We start from the raw sequence: 23699 nt of genomic DNA on the forward strand, positions 1-23699 counted from the left end.
AATGTTTATTTTACTCTCTAGATTATATCAAGTCAATGACATTTGTTTCTCGGAAAAAATCAATACTTTCCCGTCTGCGTACATCTCACAATTTACGAGATATTGCACAAGGTCAGTTTCGCTCCCCAGTCCGATAAGAATAACATGAATACTTATGAATAATTTCAAGTTAGAAATATGGTCGAGCATAAAAAGTCGTATGAAACTTGCCTATAATGGTAATTAAGACGCTTGTATGAAAATTATGAAACTCGCTTGCGCTCGTTTCATAAACATACTCGCGTCTTAATTACTACCATTATAGGCTCGTTGCATAATGTACTATTATAAAAACTTACAAAAAAGTGTTAAATGTTCATTGTGAAGTAGACTATGGGGTAACTGGTATACCAATTGTATCTCTTGCCCCTAGCCGTTTTAAACTTATATAATCACAGGCAATGCAGTAAATACGATCTTCACCTGACGTGAGGTAACCACTCTACAAGACGACACATTTTTTGTGATTCCTTTTTGCAGTAGAAATTATCAGAAATAGCTCTTACGAATAATACATAGAAGCAAATTAAAATAATAACGCGAATAACAGCAAGATTAATTCCTGTTAATTCGAGCAACAACAAGTAATATATAAAATGATAAAATACAGTAAAAAAGTATCCAGTCGCAAATTCAAGCAACCCAAACATCTTCCTCTCCTTTTTCTCCCTAATGGCGATTACAACATGAACTCATGAAAAGATACAGTTAATTGATACTAGATACACGCTATGCACTGCACATTACATGCTATCACTATCTCCCTTTATTGTATTCCTCAGCCAGGCATTAAAAAAATCCACCTGCATGACGTGATATTCGAACCCAAACTGTTTTTTTACGCTTTAGTCTTAGTGACCAAGAGATACATGGGTCGTCTCATGTAATTTTATCATACAAATGAAAATATTTATCATCGCCATGTACTAGTGATTATTTACTAGCAGTCAGTGAAAGTTACGATGGTAGGCCTAAACTAAATATTTTGAAACAGTATTGATCACAGCAAGGCACTGCATTAAGAAAATAAACTATATTATTTTAATTATACGAGAAAAACGCTCATAAATTACAGCAGTAAATTCATTAGTAGAAGAAAATGGTAAAAAAGGAATTAAAATGACGAACTAGACGAGCTTCCAACTGCATATCTATCTCTCTATTACCACTCAGTCGCTTAATTTCTTTGCTGCAGATATAAAAAAAGAAAAAGCGAAAAATTGCTAATTACTCAGCAACCTTCGAGTGTCGTATAATTCCACTCTGTTATACTTCTTTTTGTTTTTTTTTTTTTTGTATATATTAATTTCCATATAAAACAGAATAACATGGACTCTAACTTTGAGAGGGTGTTTGAGAAAACGGTGCTTAGGAAAATATTTGGGGTTAAGTGGGATGAAGTTACAGGAGAATGGAGAAAGTTACACAACGCAGAACTGCACACATTGTATTCTTCACCTGACATAATTATGAACAATAAAAACTCCGCTTTTTAAAAACTATGGATGACCAGTTATTTTTGCCTCTGTCAGAACAACAACAGTAGCAATCATAGTTAATTCTTTTTAACTGAAACTCATCAGAATGTTACTCCAGAACATTTTCCCCAAAACTTCTACGTCGGGTGGCATTCAGCAATCTCTGCTTGCAAGGAGAGTATTAGGCTATACGCATTTGAGTTCGCTGTTTTCTATTACTTACTTACAAATGGGTTTCAGAGAACCAGGAGGTTCCCGCCATCGGTCCCTATCCTGTGCAAGATCAATCCGGTCTCTATCATCATATTCCACCTCCTTCAAATCCATTTTAATATTATCCTCCCATCTACGTCTCAGCCTTCATAAAAAAGTCTTTTTCCCTCTGGCCTCCCAACTAACACTCTATATGCATTTTTGTATTCGCCCATACGTGCTACATGCTCTGTTCATCTCAAACGTCTGGATTTAACCCATTAACGCCAGTGGTCTATTTATAGACCCTTGCATCTCGACTACATTAGATTTTTTTTTTACTGGCGCCACGATGATTCAATATTAATGATCATCATAAATATATCATGTAAGATGTTAAATAAATATGCCTACATTTTATCTTCCTTCAAAAATAATAATTCATCTTAAGGTATCTTAGTTCGCATTAGTTAGGTAAACAATTATGTTGCGTTGTATAAAGAATAAATTAATCATGTAGAAATGGGAATGTATGTCTCCCTTTATTTAGTAATTCTTGTGAATAATAAAACCCGCGGCGTGACAGCCTATGGAGGATTATGTCCGACAAACCGACTGCTGGCCTCACGTGCACATGCTTCAGCAGAGGAAAACGGTCATCAATCCATAACTCGGGTCAGCACAATGATCTTCCCAGCCGTTATAGCTGACGAACGAAATCGGATTTCGCTACTTACTGTAGCTCCCCAAATGTCTAAAAATACTGAAATGGACATCGGTTCCGTACACTAGGCGAAATTTCGAAATTTATTTCTCTATGCGGACTCGAACAGCGCTCATTCCGCATCGCTAGACCAAGATAGGATACCTTAGATCAGGGGTTCTCAACCTGGTGCTCTTTTAATGGTATTTGGTGCTCTTGTCAAATGTGAGTAAAAAAGTGCTCGCGAGCACGAACCTTCCGGAAGTGCTTTTATCAATTCAAAATTCGTTGTATGAGCCGGAACATTATAATATCTCAGGAACCCGACAGGCCATCTCGTATTTCATAGAGTAGAAAGCCTTTCAATTCAGTGTGGACTTAATCAGAAAAATCAAGATTATTCACGAGAATACTACAACTCCTCGTGTTGAACTTCAATTTATAGCTCTCCAATCCTCTATAGCGCTTAAATATTTATTTTAAAAGGAGAAATTCATATCCTTTGGAGAATAGAAGATACAAAAAAACTTAAAATACTGCTAATTTTTTTCTCTCAAATGTCTGGCTATATTCGGAACAACTTACCTATGCGAAGAAACTTTCTCACTTATGAAATACCTCAAGAACGAAACAAGATCATGAATAATTACTAAGTCACCATCTGCAGGACTGTTTATTTATAGACTTCTCCTTGGTCATGACTGAAATTCGGAGTAACATTCAAGTTTAAGGATATCATTACCCAGGTGAGTTTTTTCAAAATGTATTTATGTTTCTTTATTCTATGTATTCATATATGTCTGTCAAACTTATTCGATTTTATGGTGCTCGCTCACTTACTATTACATGTGGGCGGTGCTCACACTCTTCAAAAGGTTGAGAAGCCCTGTCTTAGATCATGTGGCTACGGCCGGGACTTCAATTAATTATCTGAAATGTCAACACACGTGTGTCCCTATCTTTGCATTTAATTGATTAAATACATTTTCGAGCATTACACATCAGTCCAAGGTTGGCTGACTGTTAACAACTTCAAATAATGTTATTGTTGGCGAAGGCCTTCTTGGACTCGTAGGTTGCAAATGTGGGAAATACCATATGAGACGTGTGGGCCATTATAAGACGAAATCCATTACCTCGATTATAGGACAGTAAGCGAGTAAGATAGTTGAATTTTAACACGAGTGAGAATTGACAGTTAAATTTTGCCTCAAGTCTACGCAATCATAAACAATAACATGTTACATGTCGCATAGCCCTACCAATATGGCCTTCCGACTTTATTTTTCTTCCGAAAGAAGCATTTTAGGCGTTTTAAGGCATTTAAGAATACAGACGTGGACAAATTATTTATTTACTTACAAATGGCTTTTAAGGAACCCGAAGGTTTATTGCCGCCCTCACATAAGACCGCCATCGGTCCCTATCCAGTGCAAGATTAAACCACTCTCTATCATCATATCCCATCTCCTCAAATCCATTTTAATATTATCCTCCCATCTACGTCTCGGCCTCCCCAAAGGTCTTTTTCCCTCCGGCGTCCCAACTAACACTCTATATGCATTTCTGGATTCGCCCATACGTGCTACATGCCCTGCCCATCTAAAACTCTGGATAGGACAAATTATTAGACTAAATTACTTATATGTGCAACGAAACTGTATTTATCGGTAAAAATAATGAACATAAATGTATTTTACACAGATATAATGAACAGAAAATTGAGTCTTGAGGTTACTAATATTTTGTGAACATTCCCCTATTCTTTATTAACACGTTGGTTTTATCAGGGATGCTGGAAACCAAAGTTTGACACTTCCTTTGAATATCAGCATCATTTAACCAGATATCAGACAATGCTCGAATGAATCCATGTTTTGTTTTTTGTTTTTTTTTTTTGTTGGTTATTTAACGACGCTGTATCAACTACTAGGTTATTTAGCGTCGATGAGATTGGTGACAGTGAGATGATATTTGGAGAGATGAAGCCGAGGATTCACCATAGATTACCTTGCATTCACGTTACGGTTGGGGAAAACCTCGGAAAAAACCCAACCAGGTAATCAGTCCAAGCGGGGATCGAACCCGCGCCCGAACACAACTTTAGACCGGCAGGCAAGCGCCTTAACCGACTGAGCCACGCCGGTGGCTCCCATGTTTTGTTGTAAGCCTCTTTTTGTTCACTTTATTTTTCAGTATAGAGCACAGATTTTCAATTTCGTTCATATCTGATCTTCTTGCAGTATATAATTAAAACGCCAGTAGTACCAACATAGCCAGAAAAAATATAGGGACTTAACCATTGGAAAAATATACTAGAAGATGTAAACAGTCATATTCAGAACAATAGAGACACTGTGAATTATATTGATAGTTGATATGACGAAATATTATATTATGTTTCCAAGAAAACGTTTTAGTCTAATAATTTGTCCACGTCTGTATATCGTCCGCAGTTGGATGTGAACCCACAAATTTCGAACCTAATGGCTAGCTTGGTAACCAAATTACTACCAATTAAAGTTAGGCACTCATACACGCTCACAGCCCACTTTAAGCATTAAACTTTTATGTGGAGCCCTCTCATTCAAGCACATGATTATTTTACATGTAAAAATACAACACAAAACTCTCAGTTTTACTCCTTCCAAAGAAAACCATGTTAAGGATTTTTATCTAAAAAATCTATCGTCTTCGTTCGGTTTGAACTCGCAACGTCGTGCATCATTGCAAGTATGGTAGCTATTTTGCTCCTGCAGTGGGTGAGTGGTCTAGACTTTCGGCTTATCATGCAGGCGGTCGGGTTCGAGTACCGGTGAGCCAACAAAAAATACACTGATACTTGTAGCGCACAAGGTGGTAGTTTCCCCACGTTATGCATCAACATAATTTCGTCCGATCTTCATTTCATTATAATTCCACAGCATTCCCCTATATGGCGACGAGCGGAGGGGGCTGGTCTAGGGAAGAGTAGAGCTGCTTGCTCGAAATCTGAATACTTAACGGACCTTAGTTTAATCAGCTGCTGTGGGTTGGGAATTCGCCTCGCTGAAGAGTAAGAGGCGTATTTACCTTTCCAATCTCGATTTCGGAAAAGTTAATTTTCATTTCAGAAAAGCTAATTTTAATTTCGGGAAAGTTAATTTAAATTTCGGAAATGGTTAATCCATATTCATAAAAAAAATAATTTCGGAAAACTAACCTTAATTACGGAAAATGTAAATTCAATAACGGAAATTATACCAAATTCAGAAAAGAATGAAGTTAATTTAGAATTTGAAAAGTTTTTCTCATTTTTCAATTATACAGTAACACTATATATCTAATTTTATTGTATACTTGTTAAAATAAAATTGATTCTCCAGAACAGAAATATTGTAGCTATAAAGCCATTCAATAAACAACGTTTATTGACAATATTCGTTTATAAGGCAACAAGAATTGTTGTGATCGTCATAATTTATATTAACTTAGTGCAACTACATCTAATTTAAGTCTGTCTCCAGACTAGCTGGCCCGGGTTCGATTTCCGGCGGGGTCAGATATTTTCGTGTAAAATCACTAATCACTAGATTATGCACCAATGTTCCTGGGTTAAATCACAAATCTGTCCGAAGTGTAGATGGAGAGAAGCTGTATGTCACTGTTTGTAGTGATTCGTTCGTCGGATGGTGACGTTAAGCATGGCGGCCCCCTTAGTGCTATTCGAGAAAAGTAGGCTACATGTCGGCACCGAGTTTCCCCTTCTCCCTTCCTCACCTATCTACATCATCATCATCATCATCATCATCATCATCTCCTTACCCATTCCCTACACTACACTTACGCATACATTCAGTCTAGTACACGACATAATTCTCCACAGATACACATCATGCATAGTGTGGCCTGCCAAAGTGTTGTACAACTTAATGGGTCACAGTCCTGCCGCGGAACTCGAATTACGCAAGTGAAGTGGACAGGCATTGGATACACACACATCTAATTTAATATCAAAATAAAAATAATTTAAGTAATACGGTATTAAATCTTTCTTTTTCGAAATTCAATCTCTTTTTTTCTGAAATTAACTTTACATCTTCAGAACTTTCTATTACCATTTCCGGAACTGAAATTGCCTTCTCCGAAATTGTATTCACTTTTTCCGAATATAATAATTGAACATTTTCCGAAATTGAGACTGAAAAGGTATAATGTGTGGGAAGTTAACGGGGCTGCATGCCTCCACTAAATGTAAGAACTGTGGGGAATTTGTAACTATGCTAGAGTAATATGGCATCCTGCAAGCCACCTAAAACTCATCTACCTTTTTTTAAGAAGCCCAGCAATATGTAAATTCGTTTTCAATTGTCAATATTCTTCATACTCAGATAAAACAAAATGGTTACTTCCAAAATAAATCATAATAAATAAGGTTTATTTATAATATTGGTCATAAAAACCCCTAATTATGCCCCTGCCCCCCTCTATCTTAATAATAAAAGAAAATAAAGTATGGAGCCAATATTTGTAGATTATCAAGTACGACACATTATGTCGTTTGCGTTCTTGAACTGTTCGATATATCCATATTGTTTTGTTTTATATTGTGCGTTCTAAACTGTGTTACAGTTTGTTGTATAGTGAATGTGTGAGAATATGAATTTTGAATAATTTCAAAGGAAAAACTGTTCTGGGGCCGCGTATCGATCCCGGGACCCTTCGCTTAGCGCACGAATGCTCTACCGACTGAGCTACTCCAGGAACTATACACTGCACCGTCACAATAACTTTATATCCACACAACTCAAATGGGCTGACAAGACACCAGAAACACAACTTTGAGTGCACACAATTCTGTGTGACTTAAATTGTGGCTTTCTGTTAACGTACCTCCAGTAACGAATATATTATGCAAATATGGCTTTCAGGTGGAAGCTCCCTGTGAAGCAGGCTTGAATAATTTCCACCTGAAAGCTAGATTTGCATAATATATTCGTTACTGTAGGTACGTTAACAGAAAGCCATAATTTAAGTCGCACAGAATTGTGTGCACTCAAAGTTGGGTTTCTGGCGTCTTGTCAGCCCATTTGAGTTGTGTGGATATAAAGGGAAGAATTGTGACGGTGCGGTGTCGTGTATAGTTCCTGAGGTAGCTCATTCGGTAGAGCACTCGTGCGCTAAGCGAAGGTCCCGGGATCGATACGCGGCCCCAGAACAATTTTTCCCTTGAAATTATTCAAGCCTGCTTCACAAGGAGCTTCCACCTGAAAGCCAGATTTGCATAATATGAATTTTGTTTTGAACACGAGTAAGACAGTCTCGGGGACAAATTTGTAGCTTTCCTGTCAGCACGAGTGTCATAAATGGATAGGACCCTGCGCGTGCAAATTGCATTCCACTAAGTTAAGTGCTAACTGAACAAACTTCGCAAATATATCGCAAGTTATTTCCGTCAACATATGAGCCGTTCAGAGCAGAAGTGGTGTAAGTCAAGAATGGGTAATGAAGGTTGAAGTAAACATTCTGTAAAATACAGCGCAAAGTAGCAATTAATATTCATTTTATTAAAACTATTAGTAGTCAGTGGATAGCAAGAATGACATATTAATTGCTACTTTGCGCTGTATTTTACAGAATTTTTACTTTAAACCTCATTATCCAATTTTGACTTACACCACTTTTGCTCTAAACAGCTCATATGTAATGGAAACATTTAAGGTAGTAGAAATGACATACAACATCATTTCTGGATTTCCGTGGCAATAAACAATACAGATAAAGTGAGCTCCGGCAATAAATGTGACAATACAAGAAAACAATACGCGATGATTTATGTTGCATTTATGGATCTTAAAACATGATGCCAGAGTTGTGTCATACTGTGAGCTAGGAAATTTACTCGGAGACTGTGAAAGGGCAGGAAAGATAAGGAGATTAGTGGCTGGTGCTTCGTATAGTTCATGGTTGTGATAAAATATTCAATTCGCGCACATTCAATCCTACACCAGGACTGCACAACTGGCGGCCGGAGAGCCGTGCTCCCCTCTTGTGACGTACATTTGTCCCTCTTCGTGTTCGTGAAATTTTTCACACACAATGTGTAAAAATAAAATATTCTGATGCACCTAAAAAAATTCGATTTGGCGATTTTTCAGGAAACAGTTTCAGAATCCCTGATGCCGAAAAAGAGGTGTCTGTCCATAGCGATTTCTCCAAAATTAGAAGACGAAATTTATTCGTATTCGTTCTCTACAAAGAACACGATTTCTGGGACAATGTCATTTGGTCCAATGAAACCAAAATAAATAGATATGGATCAGATGGAGTAACCAGAGTCTTTGTTTAGGTGCTCTTTTGCAAATCTAATTCTATCCGAAGGGTTCTTTCTGCTAATAAAGAGCCTTTTCTTGCCAATCGTCCACATAATCCATACTTGTGTAAGGTGCGCCGGATCGTCTCGTTGCACATTCTTTTTGACGTCGTGTCCTCAACTATTGCCAGTACTTTGGGCACACTCAATCTGGAGTTTGTTGTAATTTTATTTACAACAAACCTCTCTTCTCTTGAATTTGGATTTCTTTGTTTAGATTTTCTCTTCAGATTGTTAGTAGAACCGTTATATCTGAATCTGTTAATAATATACTGTATTCTAGAATGTGAGGACTAAGTGGACTAATTCCGCAAAGAATATCCTTTCAATGCCAAATTAACAATTATCTGTTTTAAATCTGATGACAGTTCCTTTCCTTTCCTCATTGCGTACAGATTTGACATACAGAGTACACAAATGGACACTGATATACTGATAGGCTCTAAGCACAATTAACGTACCTGTGTACGTTAAAATATATATTATCAAAATAAGGTCTGGACTCTACACTGTACGAATAGAAAACTGACATCATTTAGAGGTAGTTTTAGTTTTTACATCTATATTTATTTCATACCTTAAGTAAAAGAACTTGATGAAATTATTGTACGATAATATATAATACTTAAAATCATACTGAAACGAATGTCACGAAATTAAAAAAATATATATACAGTATATCAAATTTAAAATACGACCTGTACGAATAACATTGTGACTAACTGTATACTAGTAATTACAGAAAATGACAATATCTAAAAATAAGTGATTGAATGTACAAATACCAAGAGAAACAAAACAGTAACAATTTCGAAACATTTGCAATAAGTTAGAATACTCGAATACTCAGTTTACTATATTGCACATTACGCAGTAAGAAGATGCTTAATAACTCTGTTTTTGATTACTGTTAAATTTCTTGTGTCAATATCATAAACTACAGCACAAAACATAGCATATATATATATATAGAACCGTAAGCAATATCATTAATTTCAGGAAGTTATTCTTTGAGATATTTCAAACAAAAGAGTTTAATACAATAATTTTGTTGGTGCCAATGCAAGTTTCTTGGATTTGTAAAATTATCCAGAAATAAATGTATAAAAATAGTAGGCCCTAATATCATTAAACGATATTTAAGTTCTTTTACTCCATGAATTACATAATTCATAACATATTTAAAATTATGAGCTACCTTGGTTTATCTCAGGAACATTGCTTTCACTTTTTCAGAAATATTATTTATATGTGAGGACATTAGAATGTTTCTAATGTCAATTATACCGATAAAATGTATTTGTAAAAACATCTGAAGATTTCTACTTACTTCATATTTCTTGAAACAATCTTATTTCGCATAACTACATAATCTGATTGGGCTTCTTGTTCTATTCACTAATGTTTGCTCTAGGAGCCAGAACTAAACCTTTGTTGTAGATAGTTAATTTTGAATAAATTCACATAAAATAGAAATGAAAAGTTTCCCACACAAAAATGTTATAGGTTAGAGATATCAACACGAATTAATTTTTAGAACTAACGCAGCTTCAGCCACTACTAAAAAAGAGCAAAATAAAAAAAAAATACATTTTCTGTGAAAAAGTACACTTTTGTCATGGAAATTAAAAAAAATATATATAGTTTATGAAATCATTCCTCGTCAATAATAATTTACGAGCTAGATTGGATCACTTCTTACTTATTTACGGCTTTTAGAGAACTAGGAGGTTCATTGCCGCCTTCACATAAGCCCGCCATCGGTCTCTATCCTGAGCAAAATTATTCCAGTCTCTACCATCATATCCCACCTCCCTCAAATCCATTTTTATATTATCATCCCGTCTACGTTTCGGCGGCCTCCCCAAAGGTCTTTTTCCCTTCGGCCTCCCAACTAGTTTCAAATATTTCCATTACGCGTAAGGAACGTACGGAGCTATTCCATCAAATTAGCAGTTGCCATAGAAACGCCTATCTACCACATAGCTTGTACAATGTACTAGGCAAGGCCCATAAACGCAATGCTTTTTTCTTAACGTGGAATGCTCTTTATAAAGGTGATGTTCAATTTTTTATTTCTATGTTAACGAAAAAGTCTTGAAATCCCGCGAATTTACGCACCGTGATTGTTCGAGAGTGATGGTAACAATGGCCGGACTAAGTCTGGCAGTAGAACACTCACGAGAAGTGAATCGACTGATGAAGAACGTTATACGAGATTATACGAAATACAGGAAAATCTAACCGCACACTGTCGGCTATTTCATACATGTGTATGTGTAGGCTATGTGTGTTTCTTGATCGGAGATAAGCTGTAATTTGTAACCACCAGAATCTCCCCAACTTAATGACTAGAACTGCACGTGATGAGCTGCAACGAAGATTTCAGAATTCATTCAACAGCAGCTGTAAGACCTGCAGTGGACAATGCGGCAAATATTTTCAGTGCTATTAATGGAAAATGTACATTATTATTAAATTAGAACACCCATTTCCTAAGGGACACCGCTAATGATTCATTTATGATTCATATCCGATCGCAACTGCATCAAATTCAGAGAACGCGCTATAATGTTTATCGAAGTTAATCGCTCGTAACATCAAGAATTTCGAAACAATCAGATGACGTAATTCCTGAAATGTGAAATCAGCATGACGTTGGACATGTACCTGAGGCAACACAAGATGCTTTATATGACTACCAAAAAAAAAAAAAAAAAAAAAAACATTCTATGCGATACACGATTTAAATCTACTTGGCATATGTAGCTTGATGTCTACGTAGAAATTGAGCCTTAACTCTTAATATAGTATGTTGACTGACAAGGAAAAACAGTACAATTTCGATAAACTTTTCTTCCCAACATCGAATTCTCCCGATACCAATCCAGCTGGACTTAAGAGTTTAGAACGCGCGTATCTGGCTTAGGAAACAAATTCATCAAGAATTCAAATAATTGCAATTAAAAGTTAGGAAGAGAATATATGTAATTTGGGTGGGTGATTATTTTAAAAATAGTAATCTGTCCCAGTTAATTGATGTAGTAGGTTTTTTTTTACATAAGACATAGCCTAAAGACAATGAAGGGAAATGCTTACTTCCTTGAATAACTGTCGACCACATTACATTATAAATTATAATACATTATACAATCTCTAAAGTATATTCACAGTTTGAACTCGAGAAACCCCGAGTTTATCTTATCTGAATATGGTTATCAAGTACCAAGAAAAACGGATATAACTCATATGTTTCAACATACAGGACTACAATGTCAAAAATGATTTCACAACATACAAAATAATAAAAGTGCTACGAAAATTTCACGTAAAGTTTATAACTTAAAGTTATTTCAAGAATATAAACATTTTTAAAACTGGATTAACCCACATTGTGATAGCAGTTATTGTTCGATATCTTTTATCAAGCATATTGCAGCAGCTGTTGCAATATAGTATCTCTTGCATAAGATAGCTTACAGCACTTCTGTAAACTAAACATTGTGGAAAACTGTAAAATCCGTAGTAAGCTCCTAATGGAACTCCTGGAGATTGTTTCCAAACGCAGTTCATACATGCGATTCTTGCGAAAGAATGACCGAGAACGACAAAACGTCGATGAAAGAAACAAATATTGACAGGAATACATAGGCTACAAATAATAGTATCGGACACTCTTGCGAGTAGCAACATGGATTTGTTCTGTATACATATGTTTAATTTACTATGCGAAGTCTCAATCAGATGACCAACACGAGATGAATTTAGAAAATTTCACAAAAATGTGTAACCACAAAATTGATACCAGGGTTGTACTAAATGACGATGTCCCTCACCACAATAGACAAGGAAATCAACCGCCAACTACATCATTAATAAAAGAAGATATAAAATAGTGGTTAGGCCAACATGAAATTGTGTCCACCGCTGTGGAGTAACGGTTCGCATGCCTGACCGTGAAACTAGCGGGTTCGGGTTCAAATTCCAGTTGGGAAAAGTTAACTGGTTGAGGGGTTTTCCGCAGTTTTCTATGAATCCATTAAGAGCAAATACTGGGTAACTTTTGGCGCTGGACCCTGGACTTATTTCGCTGGCATTATCACTTTCATCTCACTCAGTCGCTACATAATCATAGCAGTCGATAAAGCACTGTAAAACAACCAATTAAAAACATTAAGTTAATTTTATGTAAGAGTAAAGTTGAGAAAACCTAAATCAATTGCTCGTGTGGGAGAAAACGTTCCAATATAGCGTTGTTGCTGGGGAATGGATTTATTATACTCATAAGACTGTTCCCTTACCATCCTTACTTAAATCCGATAGAGATGATAAGGTGAAATATAATTTCTGAGAAAATGTGAACGGCTTATCAGTAAGTACTGTAAAAACCACGGTATCTAAGACCTTAAGCACCATCACAACTGATTATAGGAAGGAAGTTGTTCAACACGCGAGAAAGATAAGTGAAGAGTACTGGAGAAAGGATAGGTTAAGATAGAGAAGGAAGTAAAGGAGATTATCATTTCGGTCGACTGTGACAGTAGTGATGTTTCAACACAGGAACAATCTACTGATACAGCATCAGGCACGGAGAGAGCAGACGACAGCGAGGCCTGCGGAAGCACTAATATTACCGAATGAATTTGCAATTCTTGTAGGGTAGCAGAGTTGAGAAGGCCATTGGACTACTTGCAATCCTTCAAAGGTACGTTAATTGAAAAAATTGCATTTAATTTCTTCCTCCCCGTTCATCGAATTATTTACTACTGCTCCTGTAAGCCTTTATTTTTCTAAACTGACGCATGCGACCTGCGAGGCCCGCGAGGCTATTGGAGGCTGCGAGATGCGAGGTCTGCGCACCTCGCAGCCATAACAGCCACTCACAATCTCTCGTGTAGTCCGGATTTGTGCTCCTTGCACGTCGCATGCGTCGGTTCAGAAAAACCAAGGCTTTACTCCAGTTTTGTTACACACGTCGTGCTTGTTTGTGTAGTTTTACACAAAACATCAGGGCGATCACAAAGATCCGACTCGAATTTGGAATCGATTATGAAATGAGACATAAGAGCCGAACTGAACAATATACACACTAATCACTATAGGGTGAAGAACTCAAGTCTCCAGTGTAATGAATTTTGTGTGTAGTGAACAATTTTATTGTCAACACGATCCAATTCCTCTAAATACTTACTCGAATTTTGATTAGTAAGACCAGCTGTTGTTACTATAGGGATGACTGCACAGGATCAAGCTTATTTACATTCACTGAGTCTGTTAAATTCCACAAAAACAAACTTCAGTATCTTGGCAAACATTAAACATAGTTTAATTCTGTTTGGCAATATTCACGGAAGTTAGTAGTTTTCAACTACTGTTAACTTATGAAGAGCGCACCGATGTTTAGTTGCTGTTTCCCTTTATATAATGCCTAAAAGTTCAGTGACCGGTGCGTAGCTGGACATGTGAGAACAATGTCCTATTTCAGTTTCAGCAGCTTCCAACAAAAACATTGTTCCAAGAAGACGAGACGACCCTACGTTGGACACTTAATATCATAAAGCTCCTTTGTAATCATTTAACTGGACCAGACTTCACTTCTCCCCTTCCCCGCAGAAACTTTATGTTGTTTGCAGAACGTAACAGAATTAAATACAGACGCTATAACCGCAATTATTACTTTTTTAATACACAACATATGCTGCAACGTACATGGATCGAAATTGATTACCGATTGGACATTGCTTTAGTGTAGATAGTGCATTTGGAAAATATATAAGAAAACTCACAACTTTGGAAATATTATGTAACAACAAGATAAAAATAAGTTCTACAATGTTTGTAATTTGATTTAATAATAATTCAATATTATATTATTATTATTATTATTAATATTATTATTATTTTGCTGTAAAACATGATGACCTACCTACAGCAACAACCATGATCAGTTTTATCTCGGCAGCACAATACACGTCGATAATGGAGCTGGAATTAGATTCCAGAAGCAGCTTTTTATAGTTTCTACTTCTAATGCTACCTTACAATCCTTCCTTAAGGTACATAAAAGTAGACTAACACAGTGATATCTTACCAGGAGCACATTCCATAATTCCTATGACTTCGAAATCTTCCATCTTCTCGTAAAAGGGGTTTCTTCTCGTCTTTCATTTTATCACATTAAAAAATGGCAAATCACAATTAAAAAATGTATTGCTGTTATCGTTATTATGAATTATAGAAAAAATGTCGCGTACAAAGCCAACGAAAGATAATACCACTTAACTGGCCTAACCCACAGTCAAGGAAGATAAGAAATTCGGTGCATCTTTATTGGATCGGGTTTTGCACGCATCCCAGTGCCGGGTGTATAAATCAGGGCTACTAGAGACGTTACCTGCAACTTGCAGTATAGCAGATAAGCGGCTTTGGTGATTCGCAACATCGAAGGACCGCAGATGTTGGTCATGCGCCTGAATTTTAATGTGCCAGTTCCGATCTTACAAAGTATATAATGAGACTAATGGAAGAACTAACTGAATACACAGCTGTAATGACATGACAATCAAGTAATAATAATAATAATAATAATAATAATAATAATAATAATAATAATAATAATAATAATAATAATAATAATAATAAAATATGGACTAATACTGCATGTGCAGTGTTTGTAGCGGTTAAAGAGCGCTTATCTTCCACCTAGGCGGCCCAAGGTTCGAACTCCCCAGTCCAGCCAGGCCGTGACGAAAATTATAGTGGATAAAGCAGACATTGCGGAGAGTTTTTCTCGGGGTATTCCCGCTTCCTCTATCATTTCACTCCCCTCATTTCATCAGTCATTTCATAAAAATAGGCTGCGGTGAAGTCTAGGGGGTAGTATCGGTTTCCGACGCTGATACAGGAAAGGCTTGGCGCTCCGGGTCCCTGGGGTTTATCAGGCTACTCGTCTGAGGATGGGACCTGGCTCTATCACGAACTGAGGCAGGATGATCCACCAGTCAGCGTCGGTTTCACGATCTTAATTCAGGAAGGGGTTGAGGCTCGGGCTCTTGGAGTTTATCAAGCTACACGTCTGCGGATGGAACCTGGCTCTATCAGGGCCAAGCCCCTACAGTCCCGGCTGCGCAGAACGAGAAAATCGGAACAAATTGAACGCTGCGCTTGCAGACATATCGATGGAAAGAAGACGCATAATATCAGTACGTAAATCGCGAAATTTAATGTTGTGATGATAAAAAAAATGGACAGATTATAGCTATTTTCGACGTTTAACGTAGAATTGGGATGAAATAAACATATTCAAAGTTTCAATGATGCGACAGAGCATTAAGGGGAAAAAAAAATGTACGCACTAAGTTATATAAAACCTGTTCATACATCCATAAATAGGCCTACACAAGATGCATTATATAAGTATAATTTTCCGATAATAATCAGTATATTGTTAGGATTCTTTCTTTAGTAGGTTATTTTATGACGCTTTATCAACATCTTAGGTTATTTAGCGTCTGAATGAGATGAAGGTGATAATGCCGGTGAAATGGGTCCGGGGTCCAGCACTTGCTCATATTGAGTTGAGGGAAAACCCCGGAAAAAACCTCAACCAAGTAACTTGTCCCGACCAGGAATCGAACCCGGGCCACCTGATTTCACGGCCAGACGCGCTAACCGTTACTCCACAGGTGTGTACTTGTTAGGATTCAGAAAATCAAAAATTATATTAATATAAATTACTTTTAGATCACAAGATACAAATATATGCACCTTGATTACACAAGTTCTCAAGTGAAATAAATATGTGATAATCAGTACAGACCTGTTGTTAAGTTTTAGAGAATCGAAAATTATATTACCGATACTTTTATACCTCAGGACATAAGTAATCTGGCAAAATATAATGTCCAAAAATAGCCAAATTACACTGCATTTATAAGTCATTCTTCAATTAATATAGGGAATGCTATAAATTATAAAAAGTACAGGTACCTAATACATTGAAAATAATAGGTAACATGAAGACCTAAAAACTAAACCTTATGCAAAATAAAATAACATATTTTTTATGAGTGGATTTATTTATATACTGTATTGCTATTTTAATACCTAAAGTATATTATTATTATTATTATTATTATTATTATTATTATTATTATTATTATTATTATCATCTTCATCATCATTGCTTGCGGAGTGATGGTACATAATTTTATGCACATATGTAATATCAATAAGACGGCAATATTTTCAACATAAGAATGAAACCATACACATTTTCGACTATTCCATGCGTGCGTTGGAATCTCTGCTCCATGGCTTCAAGGTCGTAATTTGTGGACATCAAGATCCCCTAACTTTCACGGTAGTGAAATCTTTATAAGTGATAAATTATGAAACAATGGCGAAATTAGGATATCAAAAATAGATTAAGCACTGGGACAAAATATGATTCACAATCGTTTTCCATCATGTACCTCACAGAAACTGACAGGGATTGAACTCCTGCCCTCTTCTGTGAGGTTCATCAGCTGGCAGACCCACTAGCTGTTGTTTGAATTCAATTTGAAAGAGCGAAAAATCTAGACAGCAAGGGAAAGAAAAATAATAATAAAAAAGAATCAGTTCCAAAGCCACTCATCAAGTATTCAGTGTCACACGTGTCACATGATGACTGTATTCAAATGACCGACCTCTGACCCAGTCAACAGATAAAGCCGAACAGCAGACAATGTCTGATTAGCCTCGTTTCAACAAATTGTTCTGCATACAAGTCAGGGCTGATACGGAAAGTCTGAGTCTGCCGGAAGAAAACAAACATGAATGACAGCCTGGTTTCCGAAATACGATGGATTGGGATCATGATATACACATCTTTAAAGTTATGATATGGCCGTCAAAGTGCTAGTGCAGAATATCAGAATAACGTTGGGCTATTACAACAAACCAAAATTCTGTCGTTAGCTGAAGTATGTTTATAGTAAATGAGCTATTAAATTATAGGTAATGTTGCCGAAGGAATATTATTTTAACGGATTGTCTGACCAATTTGTAGTCCCCTGCGACGGCCTCTCACGCAGTGACACTTGTGGCAGACAAGGACGCAGTGAGGTTTTTCTCGGGGTTCTCCCGTTTTCCCATATTAGACATCTACAACATTTCGTCATCATTTCATAGCATTCCTCGAACGCCGGCTGGCGACGCACAGAGGAGGCTGGCCTAGGGACGAAGGGGGTTGCCTGCTCGAAACCTTGGTATGCAGCGAACCTTAGTATGGTTAGCTGGTGTGGGTCTGGGAATGCGCCTAGCTTGAGGGTCTGCGCAATAGAACGTAAAAGGTCACAGTGCTGGATCATAGTGCCTCCCCTCCCGCAAATTCCATTCCATTCCATCGGTCAATTTGTAACCAGAATCTAAGCTGTAGCTTATTTGTCGCTATTAACGAACTACTACTACTACTACTACTACTACTACTACTACTACTACTACTACTACTACTAATAATAATAATAATAATAATAATACCATATTGAGGATTACTTCCATGAAACAAGGGCATATCTCGTTTTCAGAGTACCCCAATATATAGGCTACAGCTTTAAAAGCACAAATAATCCTACATATGCATAATTTATATTATACAGGGTCATTACAAAGAGACGAAGCATTTTAAACGCAAAATACCTTTCTATACATTGCACCTATATAAATGATTTTGGTGTTATGCGTCACAGATTTGGGAGTTTTTTTTATGTAACCTTAGCGACACATTCAACTGGTAGTAAACGAAATGGCGTACACTACACTGTGTTTTATTTGTGAAACATTTGTATCAATCTGGCAGCACTGCCGTGGTGCAATGTGAGTTTACAGTAACATTTCAGTACAGAAAAATTCCACGACAATCGACAATTTGAGAAATGCTGAAGAAATTTCAAGAAACTGGTTCCATCTTGGACAACGAAAAAGGTTATATTGGCAGGCTGAATATCCTTTGAACACCTGAGAAAACATAGCAAGCATTCAGCAGACGTTTATTGTCAAATATGTCTGTCGCAAAAATTCGGTTTAAAACAATCATCCAGTTTAAAAACAATCCGAAAAGGTTGACAAATATTTAAATGTATAATACAATTGAGATAAACACTATCTGCAGGTGAAAAAGAGTGCTGTCTTTTAAGAATAATTTAATTAGTTTATGTACGAGAATTCTTCAGCAAACGATCATATTTAATTTTTTGGTAAGGCTAATTTTCGTAATAAACATAATATGCTCTGAAAATCCACATTCTACCTCAAAAACGAAATCTATGGCTTTTGTAGGCAAACACCCTATCAGAACAAAGATTACATTCGACGATAATATAATTGAACAAGTATCTCACTTGACATATCTTGGCTGCGAGATACAATTTAATAGATTCAGAGACATAGACAGAAAGCTGTATAAGTTTCAACAAATATGTGGCACACTTAAAAAGACATTAAAAAATAAATTAAGAATAGAAACACAGCTAAAATTTTGAAGTCATGGCTCTACCCACTATCCTAAATGGCAGTGAGACATGAATATTAACTCGAAGGGATTATCAGTCCATAACAACAGCATTTCCCATGTTTATTCTGCGTTTAATTTCCTCCCGAGTCCTTTGCTTTGATCGTCCCAGAGAATCAGTCCCATTCTGGGTTTATGTTATGGTTTAGTAACAAGCTATTTTACGGTGATGGATTGTTAGCCCTTTGCCCAACCCCCCAAGCTGGAGGACCACCCCTTATCGGCTGTCCGCGACTGCTTATTCAATATATTCGCAGCAACCATAAATTATACAAATGGCCAAATGGAGTGAGCGTGTTTTGGGATCACAATCTTCAATTATGAGATCAGGTGATTGAAATTAAACCTATATGGAACAGATTTTACTACGGAATATACATATCGGAATATACAGAAGGCTCATGTTTTTCCGTGCTCGTCTTCCAAAGCCTTCTATCTTGTGCATTTTGAATTTTCTGATCCTACTTTCCATGTTCTATGATTTATTCATTTTTTTGTCTCTCTTTTCCTCTTTTCCCCAGCGATTTCCATGCATTTTTTTGGCCATCTTTCCTCAGACATTCTCAAAAGGTGTCCAAACCAATATAACTGCTTTCTTTCAACTCTACTTATTATGTTTTTCTTGGTGTTAATTTTTTCCGTAATATTTTCAATTTCAACATGTTTGAAATCTAGAAATTCTTGCGCTTCTTCTACTGAAATAATTTCCCTTTTTAAAATCTGCATTTAATATTCAACCACCCTGTGCTTTACTTCTTGTTTTTTCCCAAACCTTCAGATTTATTTACAAGTGTTCCTAAATATTTAGAATACTCAAATTACTTTATTTATGCTCCTGCATCTAATAATAAATTTGATTTTTGAATTCTATTAATTGCCAAATACCTATTCTGTTTTTGAAAACTGACTGCGAAATCACATAATTCATAGGCACGTTCCAATCTCTATAGCATATAGAGTATACGTCAGGAGAAGTACTTACTGCAACCAATAGAACCCACAAAAGGTTTCAAACAATATGCTTTCTCTCACTTATATTATTCAACATTTACAAAGAATAAATTATAAAAGGATTGAAAACGAAGAATGGGAATATTGATAGGAAAACAAGATAATATGTATACTTTTAACTTCGCAGATGACCAGACGGTAATTACACAACATTATTCTGATTTCGAATTCAATTACTCCGGAATAACTAAACCGTTCAGAAAACAGACATACAACAGATCTAAGCACCAAGTCAGCAGTTTACGAGATACAGACAGAAGTATCATTATTAATCTCAGCATCTATTCTGCCATAATGTGAAAGATATTCATTTGACGTCATCTTGTTTGCTTGCACGCACGTATATAAGTTTAATTTATTTGAAAAGTTTCATACCAGGCATAACAATATACTGAAACATCACACCACAAAGCAATGTAGAAAAACTACTACACGCTCAAAATCACGAGAGATTTTAACAGCCGCTTCACGCACGCACGCACGCACGCGCGCGCGCACACACACACACACACACACACTGGTAGAAGTCGTTTTCCTCACTCTGTAAAGTGCTAAGGACCATGCTTGATGCCAACTATGTATATTGGGTTCATGCAAAAGTTTGTAGCGTTTTTTCGCTGTGACAAAAGTTTTTGAGGTGAATGGAAGACAGGAATTAATCAATAATATATAATCTCCTACATTATCTATGACTCTCTGCCAACGGTGGAGTAGTTTTTCGATTCCGCTTCTGAAGAAATCTGTTGCTTTGAAGTTAATGAAGTCGTCAAGCCAAGTTTGTAAAGAATCTTCATTATGAAAGGAGTTCTCTTGTAGATAGTTATATAAATAATGAATGGAAAAGGTGGAAATCTGAGGGCGCAATATCGAGAGAATCTGGAGGATGTTGAATCACCCCCACCCAAGCTCCTGGATAGCTGTTTTCGTCATGTTGACGGAGTGCAAGCGTGCATTATCGATGTTGCAGCAGCAGTTGATGCAGCCTTCCTGGTAGTTTTTCTTCAATTGAGACCGCAAGGCGTCTGAGTTGATGGCAATAAATGTCAGCAGTTATGCTTACATTCCTGAGAAGCAATTCGCAATACACGACACCTTCTTTAGCCCACCAGACGCATAACATCTTCTGTGGATGGACACCAACTTTTGTATGGGATGTTGTGTGTTGTGCTTTTTCCCATGGAATACTCTCCATACACGACACAAATGTTTCGAGCCGCCTCCACTGCCTTTGCTCCTCTACTGAACTTTTAGCTTTTTTTCGACACTCCATCTTTTCAAGACAATTTGAAATTCGCAAAATTCAAGGCGTATTTACAAGCACTACACTCCAAATGATAATTGATAAACAGATTGTGATGACTAAAGCCCGGATTTCTAAGCAAAATGCATATTCATTTCCACACTTTTAAAGGTAAGCAGAAAGGTTATACTTCGTAAGACGCACCTAGATAAGCAGTTTTAACTATGTTCGTTAGTGCTTATAAATGCTTATTTCGCAGGAAAACGTTTGTGCTTACTTATTTTACGATTTTTAATTAAATAGCATATTTTACCCAAAACTGTAATTTTAAAAGTGCATATTTCACTCCTAGCCGTCATTTATCACAGATTCCCCCTTTTTTTTGGCATCCAAGAAAAGATTCAGTACATCCATAACCGTTTCTTCAAAATACTCGAAATTTTAAAGGAGTTGGAAGATCGAAATAATTCCTTGGAACTTTCACTTTCTCTGATTGACGAAATTTCGGTGACATTATCTTCAGAAACACATGGGGTTGCAAAAATTTCATTCGACAAACTCAATCAGGTATTACAGAAAAATTCCGGTTACAAAACACTGTGTCAAATTTCTAAAAATCTTTCTAGTGACGAAACAGATACTGAAGAGGAATTCACCGAAGAAGAACTGTGGTGCTTTTCACATGCGACGTCGAAAGAACATTTTCGCTGTACAAATCATTCCTCACTGACAGACGCAGGAGCTTCACACAGGAAAATCCCAGGATGACCTTCCTTGTATACTGCAACAGCCTTCAATAAGATAAGAGTTCTACGAAACAAATAATTTATCATCCCATTTCTTTATATTCGTGTTTGCTTATTTTGGTGCTTATTTTCGCCATTTTTCGTGCTTATTTTACTGTTTCCGTATATTCGTTTTTGCTTATTTTGGTGCTTATTTTCATCATTTTTCGTGCTTATTTGATTGCTTATTTTACTGTTTGATTGTGGTTAGAAATCCGGGCTTTAGTAATGACGAACAAAACGCTACGAACTCATCCTAATAGTAAAGTAATTTGCATGATAGTAGAACTGTGTACATTTCAATGTAGACAAAGTAAGGATTTCGTCAACTCATACACATTTTTTAGTGGCTTCACATCTGACCACCCAAAAACAGATGAAGAGAGAAGCATAAAGATATAAACTTCCTAAGTTGAAAGATTAGAGAGAAAATGTGTCAAGTTGGATAAGAGAAGCGAATTTATCACCATCATCATACACCACGATCACGTCACGTGAAACACTATGTGAGGAGAGGGGCATAGAAAACCGATATAGGTTTAAAAGTATACGGTACCATTACAATACATATTTTGTCGTTATACACATTACGTACTTAGCAATTAAAATAACCATTATGCTGTATTAAGTAAAGGTCTGTCAAATTGTTCACTATCACATTCCTACAGATCCTCTTCTTTACCAAGTCAAAAAACTGTCATTAATTCTCTACCTAGAGATCTTACAGTATGTAAGCAACAGCTGACACGAATCCAAATATTGTCTCCACTATTAAACCTTGCTGATGTAAACTGATTTCAAATTCCTTATCACTTAAGTTCTGCAAGCAAATAATCGCCGCCTTTTGCAATTTTTGACACAATGGTTTCCACTGATTTCATGTCACGTGTATACTTCCTGGATGTGTTGACTCATAGATATTGAGCATGAACACAGTCGTTTCAGTAGTTACGAGGAAAGACTGAATACAGACGCAGTAACGGACAGAAAAGGATACGCCGAAAATCTCATTTTTCGGATTCACAGATACTGAAAATGATTTTCTGTGAAAACTTAGAAATCGATATCTTGGAATTTTTACAATACTTTTTCTCTTAGTCAATTATTTTACGACGCTTTATCAACCGCTATGGTTATCTAGCGTCTGAGTGAGATGAAGGTGATAAAGCCAGCGAAATGAGTCCAGGGTCCAGCGTCGAAAGTTACCCAGCATTTGCTCTTAATGGGTTAAGGGGCACTCCCAGAAAAGACCTCAACTAGGTAACTTGTCCCAATCAGGATTCGAACACTGGCTCGCTCGTTTCACCGTCAGGCGTGCTAACTGAATTATTACAATACTTTCTCTAT

General features: G+C 36.6%; 1 protein-coding gene across 7 annotated transcripts in view; it reads right to left on the reverse strand.

Moving 5' to 3' along the window:
• The window catches only part of ATP7 (copper-transporting ATPase 1), a 248616-nt gene that overhangs the window by 104233 nt on the left and 120684 nt on the right, over positions 1 to 23699 (reverse strand). The window contains exon 1 of one of the 7 annotated variants that reach the window (XM_069835397.1): positions 14856 to 14947. The exons of the other annotated variants lie outside the window; for them this stretch is intronic. Within the exon in view, the coding sequence (XP_069691498.1) occupies positions 14856 to 14932 (77 nt within the window). The 5' untranslated portion in view covers positions 14933 to 14947. Of the gene's footprint in view, positions 1 to 14855; positions 14948 to 23699 lie in introns of those variants that run through there. 7 annotated transcript variants of the gene reach the window in all.

Source organism: Periplaneta americana, chromosome 9 (assembly GCF_040183065.1).
Source record: "Periplaneta americana isolate PAMFEO1 chromosome 9, P.americana_PAMFEO1_priV1, whole genome shotgun sequence".
NCBI lineage: Eukaryota > Metazoa > Arthropoda > Insecta > Blattodea > Blattidae > Periplaneta > Periplaneta americana.